At 48.0% G+C, this 6,355-nt stretch overlaps 1 protein-coding gene across 1 annotated transcript; it reads right to left on the bottom strand.

Moving 5' to 3' along the window:
• Nucleotides 1-450: 450 nt before the first annotated feature.
• Nucleotides 451-4,858, bottom strand: LOC146200147 (uncharacterized). Its single transcript, XM_084595379.1, has one exon. The coding sequence runs from the start codon at nt 4,709-4,711 to the stop codon at nt 4,133-4,135; it is 579 nt and encodes a 192-aa protein (XP_084451505.1). The 5' UTR covers nt 4,712-4,858; the 3' UTR covers nt 451-4,132.
• Between the last annotated feature and the right edge of the window lie 1,497 nt (nt 4,859-6,355).

Below are 6,355 nucleotides of genomic sequence, written 5' to 3'. Positions count from 1 at the left end.
ATGTTTCGTGGTTTGACCTCTGGCTCACTTGAAGGTCATACTCATGTGCATGGAGACCTTGTCTTTACATCGCGTAGTGAAGCATCGTTTCAATCCTTTGCTTTGAGCGTATATATTGTGCTTCGGTCTTATTGGGCTTCCTGCTAGTGCGTAGCTTATATGAAAAACCAAAATGAGTATGGAAGAACGATTCGTATTTACATCCAAGGAAACTAAAAGCGTGCTTTTCTTGGGCTGACTTCTGTCTTTCTGGGATGTCTATTGTTCAAATTAGTGTTTTCCAGGTGCAACAATCTTCTAGTGGAATTTTAGAGGCCACCATTTTAAGTGGACATAAAACCCTTTCTTGAACTTTTGTGATCACTGTCACCGGAAGACGCTTTACCAGTGTAGTAGCGGCGGCAGCCGAGCTGGCCGTATTCGAAGAAACAGCCCAGACCAGGTGCCGGATAAGGAATGACTTTTATTCGTTCTTTGACGCGCTTATATAGCCAGCGCGGTTACTTATCCGCTGCTGCTATCAGTTAGCAAGTGGCGCGTCATGAACACGCGCTATCACATTCTTCCTTCCCCCCAAGATCATTGTCTTTAATACTTGGTTTCAATGACGGAAATCATGAGAAGTGTACCGGTCAGGTGGTTTTCGGGTGCGCTGACTTCTGCGCAGAGGTGTTCGAGAGTCTGAATGAGTTTCGGCTTGTGTCCGAGGATCCCCGATGTCAGCAGCTGGAGGTAGCGCTTCCTGCTCTTCCAGTGGTGGTGGGTTCCGATTTGTAGCATCTTCGAGAAGGGGAGGTGCAGGCGTGCCCACCTCAGGATGCACCTGCTGGCGTGCGGTGAAGCCATCTTCATCCGTGCTGGGTATCCCCAGGGCAGGCATGTCCACCTCATGATGCGCCTGTTGGGGTTCAGCGAAGGCCTCCTGATGGCGTGCGGAGTCCTTGGTCCTGGGTAATCTAGGACCCATCGCCTCGGTCTTCAACCCTGCATGTCGGAAACAACTTCGCGAACGCAAATGATCAATATGAACATGCCGGACGACGTTCTGCGTTTCTACAAGGTAGGTCACAGGGCTGATTTGCCGTACTATACGCCCTTCCGTCCATGACACCTCTTTCTTGACTGTTTTCACGTATACGAAGTCGCCCTCCCTAAACGAACGGAAAATCGATCTTCGTTGATCAAGCTGCCTTTTTACTACTTCTTGCTTTTTCTCCATGTCATCACGAAACGACGGCTTTAGTAATGAAAGCTTTGTGCGCGGCGTTCGCTTCAGGAACAGTTCTGCGGGACTTGCCTGTGACCGTGTTAGGTGTTGTCCGATACGCCAGCAAGAAGTGATCCAGTCTCTCCCGCAGCGATCTGCTGTTAACTCCCTTGCTGTCGTGGAGGAGCTGCTTGCGAAGGCTCTTCTTGACCGTTTGAACTGCCCTTTCGGCTGCCCCGTTGGACTCCGGATGGTATGGCGGGCTGTACGTGCGTCGGATGCCACATGTATCGAGGAAGTCCTGGAATTCCTGCGATGAAAACTGTGGGCCATTATCAGAAACCAGTTGTTCAGGGAATCCGTAAGCAGCAAACAGACTTCGCAAGCACTCGATGGTCTTTGCGGCGGTAGTGGAGGACATAGGGAACACTTCGAGCCACTTTGAAAACGAGTCGACACACAGGAGAAATGTCGTTTTTCAAACTAAAAAAAATCTACATCTACTCGCTGCCAGCAGCGGGCTGGAAACGGCCATGGCTCGAGTGGAGCACGGGCAACAGTATTTTGCATTGCTTGGCAAATGCTGCAGCGTTTTACAGTTTTTTCGATGTCAGAGTCTAACCCTGGCCACCATAGCAGGCTGCGTGCGAGCATCTTCATGCGTGACGCCCCAGGGTGTTCCTCGTGCAACAGTCCTAACACAGAGTCCTGCAACTTTGTGGGCACAATAACTCTGTTCCCCCACGTGATGCAACCTGCTTCGAGAGATAACTCCGAGCGTTTGCTATAGTACGGCACAAGTTCGGCATCTTGCACTTGTGCTGGCCATCCTTCTAGTGTATATCGGTATACCTTGCTGAGCGTACGGTCATACTTCCTCGCTTTGGCAATATCTTTGGCCGTCAGTGGCATAGTTTGGAAAACGGCTAGTGTATATGTCTGATCTACATTGGTTCCCCCTGCAACAGGCAGTCTGGAGAGCGCATCTGCGACTTGCATTTGAGATCCTTTCCGATATCTCAAGTCGTAACGATAAGAAGCCAAGATCAAAGCCCATCTCTGCATTCGAGCCGCCGCCAAAGATGGAACAGGCTTCTGCGAACCCAAGATGCCTAGCAATGGTTGATCCGTGAACAACGCGAATGTTCGCCCATAAAGATAGCGATGAAACTTTTTGAGGCCAAAGATTATCGCTAGCGCTTCTCGCTCGATGTGGGCATAGCCCCTTTCCGCTTGTGATAACGTCCTGGATGCAAAAGCAAGAGGTTTTTCCATGCCATTTGGAAGTATGTGAAAAATAACTGCGCCGAGCCCATACTGTGACGCGTCGCAGCTCATAGCCAAGGGTTGCTTTGGATCGTAGTAAGATAGTACCGGACTGTCCATGAGCAAGTTTTTTGTTTTTTGAAATGCTTGAACACACATGTCTGTCCATTCCCAACGTTTTACTTTCTTCAGAAGCTCGTACAGCGGGGCAGCAACTGTTGCCAAGTTTGGCAGGAACTTTGAGTAAAAGGTTATCATTCCAAGGAATGATTTCAGCTCAGTACTATTTGTGGGCTCAGGTGCGTCAGTTATTGCCCTTACTTTGGACCGCAGTGGCTTTATTCCTTCCGCTGAAATTTTGTGACCCAGGTAGCGGACTTCACTGCAAAAGAACTTGCATTTTTTCATGCGCAGTGTCACATTGTGATCCTGTAATCGTCTCAACACTTGTTCTAGCTTTTGGCGACATTCAGTGATACTCGAACCGCCAAATGATGACATCATCAATGTAACATCCTACTTGGGGAATATCTTTGAGAATACAGTCCATGAGCGACTGGAATATGGCAGGAGCACTTGCGATGCCGTAGGGCAGTCGCTGAAATTGATAAAGACATTGGTGTGTGTTTACAGTTAAAACAGCCTTCGAGTCTTCGTCAGGTTCCACTTGCTGGTAAGCGGCAGCCAGGTCTAGCACGCAGAATACCCTTGAGCCTGCCAACGTTGCGAACAAATCCTCTGGCACGGGAAGAGGGTAATGTTCACTCAACAGTACGGGGTTTACTGTGACCTTGTAGTCACCACAGAGCCGTACTTTTACTCCTCCATCCTTTGGTACTACTACCAAAGGTCTCGCCCAATCGCTTCTAGTGACCCGTTTTAATACGCCAGTCCGTTCCAAGAAGTCAAGTTCCTCGGACACAGCTTGTCTCAAAGCAAAAGGCACTGGACGGGCCTTACAAAACACTGGTTTACTGTTCGGCTTCAAAAGGACTTGTGCCCTGTAGACCGTTATCAGCCCCATTTGCCGCGAAAACACGGGTTCGAATTTCTTTTTTATCTCAAGTACGGCATCATCTTGCTGTAAAGCTTTAACTTCTTGCCAGTTCAATTTAAGCTTACTCAGCCAATTGAGACGCAGTAGACACGGCAACTCTTTTCCACCATCATCTACTATCAGCACCGGCATAATCTCAGTTTGATTACCGTACTCGACTTGCACGTTTGCCGATCCCACGACCGGCACCAGTTCCCCTGTGTACGTCCTTAAAGGAACGGTAGCTTCCTCCACTGCCAAATGCGGAAACTCGCGCCGAAAAACAGATTTTGGCATGACTGTGACTGACGCGCCCCTGTGTCAATTTGCATTCTTACGGCCCGTCCTTCCATCTTAACAGTGACATAGTATGCAGAAGTACTCGTTGACATGCTGTAGATTTGTTGCTCGTCCTCAGACTTATTTGCGGGACTATCGATTACGTTCAGTGCCTTCGTTTTGACCGCCTGCTGTCTGCACATTATTTTCAAGTGACCTTGCTCGTCGCAGATATGGCACTTGTACTTGCGATACCGGCACCTTTCGGCTGCATGCCTTTTCGCGCAACGGAAGCATTCCAGGGGTTCCGCTTTGTGTCTATCGTGTTTCTTTACCCGGCGCCCTTAGTCCAGCTGATCAACTTCTAGCCTCGGTTGCGTTTGCAATATACTTTGGTGCTGTTCTAACTTTATTTGTTGAGTCTGGGCGGAGGCTAGCTCACGATTTAGAGCGATTTTACACGCCTCTTCGAATGTCAGTTTTTCAGCTGCAAACAACTCACGCTGAGTGTCAACGCAGCGTAGCCCGGCGACTAGCCTGTCTCTGAGCGCTTCGTCCAGGAATTCGCCGAACTCACAGCTTCTGGCCAGGTTTTTTAGCTGAACCATAAATTCAGCTACCGTATCCTGCTCGAGTTGTACTCTACGGTTAAATATGCACCTTTCCGCTATCACGGCCTTTCGGGGACTGTAGTGGCTCTTTAGCAGGGTAGTGACCTCGTCATACGTTTTGCTGGCTGGAGAGCGGGGTATCAAAAGGTTCTTCAAGACCTCATACACTCGAGGGCCCACGACCGTCAGAAACACAGCTAGTTTCTTGCCTTCAGCCACATCGTTTGCCTCCACGTAAAGCTCAAATCGTTCCAGGTAGAACTCGCTTTCGCTTCCTTCGTCAAAGAAATCAATTTTTCCCACCTTCGACATTGCAGCGCCGGCCAGGAAATCGCAGTCTTCAGTAGCAGTTGCCGAAACAAGTGGACAGCCGCGCAGATCCCATCCTCGTCGCCAGTAGTAAATGTAGTAGCGGCGGCAGCCGAGCTGGCCGCATTCGAAGAAACAGCCCAGACCAGGTGTCGGATAAGGAATGACTTTTATTCGTTCTTTGACGCGCTTATATAGCCAGCGCGGTTACTTATCCGCTGCTGCTATCAGTTAGCAAGTGGCGCGTCATGCACACGCGCTATCACAACCAGGAGTAATTTTAACATCCTATAACTGTGGTTCAATCGGTGTCCTCTACCAGCACGAAGTTTGGCACATTACTCTGCTTGTTGTAAAGTAGCGCACAATGAAGACACCTGCAGACAGTTTCCTCTCTGACGCTTTTTAATCATCAACGATGTCTCCAATGTCATTTGTTGACGCAATCATGCCTACGCCAGTAATATAAGCGAGAATGCGACAAAGTGTACAATTCAGGGTATGTAAGGAGCAGAGATAACTTATAAGCACTATAATAAATTTATTTGCACATTGATAAAAAATCACCGTGCAAAGAGAAAAATATATGTATATTTTTTGTTCCCGTGCTTCCTCAGTGCATGCAGTGATCTACAGGGAGACGAACTTTTTTCATTAGTGGATAAATATTTTACTGCAAGGGCGGCACCAGCAAAGCAGGAATGATCGATAAACATTGAATTACTAAACAACTACGTTTATCAATGAGGAAAAATTGCTGAAGAGTCAAGATCACATCACAGCGCATGTCACCAAGAATTAAAACTAAGCTCTTGAAGCACAAATTAAGACGGTTGAACGAATGTACAAGGGCCGGCAGAAGTTTTCGAAACACGGACGCCACGAAAACACTTCAGTTCTTGTCAGTTTGAGCGTCCAGCCGTACGCACAATGTGAAGAATGGGACTGTATTGCGAGACGTGCACAGTTTTTCCTTAAAGGCTGATACGTCCCTCGAGGCAGTGAGCAAATACAAGCAGGGAGCGAGACTAATGAAAAAAAAAAGAAACCCGCGCTTAAAATTTGTAGCTACACTACATGGAAAAGTCAAGATCCCGGTAGAAACGACCGCGGAAAAATGTCCCCGGAAAAAAAAAAAAAAAAAAAAAAAATGTCCCTTTTTGCTAAGTAGTAAAAAATGTCCCCAAACGAGACAAGTCAAATGTATCCAAATGTCAGTTTTTCACCTGGCCTGGGGCCTTCGAAAAAAGAAGGTGTTTGGCCTAACATAGTGGAGAAAACGGCCGTATTGAGATTGTACACGATGAATTAGCAAGGGGACACTAACAATCTCGCGCCCCTTGTCTGCTTATTTGACCTTGCATCTCATTTTACGCTTTTAGCTTGAACAAAATTTGAATGTTGTTTTGTTTCTCGACGTGTTTTCTCGTTCCACATGCTGTAGCTCCTCAATGTACAATAAAGGCGTAGACTAAGATTTTACATGGCGAGTTGCAATGATGCAGGCTCGTGCGGGGCGTTCACAACAACAACGAAAAGAGGGTGGCAGCGGAACAGAGTGGCCAACGGCAAGCGCGCATCTGGATCTGCGTATCTGCGCTTCGCCGGTGACACTGATCGAGGTGTCGATTTGTAGTAGTAGTGTGC

This window comes from Amblyomma maculatum, chromosome 2 (assembly GCF_055883805.1).
Source record: "Amblyomma maculatum isolate TAMU_Amacu chromosome 2, ASM5588380v1, whole genome shotgun sequence".
Lineage (NCBI taxonomy): Eukaryota > Metazoa > Arthropoda > Arachnida > Ixodida > Ixodidae > Amblyomma > Amblyomma maculatum.
This window is presented reverse-complemented; position numbering and strand designations above follow the sequence as displayed.

Excerpts from the sequence above, each read along its gene's own strand:
- LOC146200147 (XM_084595379.1), bottom strand. The coding sequence starts at position 4,711 with ATGTCGAAGGTGGGAAAAATTGATTTCTTTGACGAAGGAAGCGAAAGC.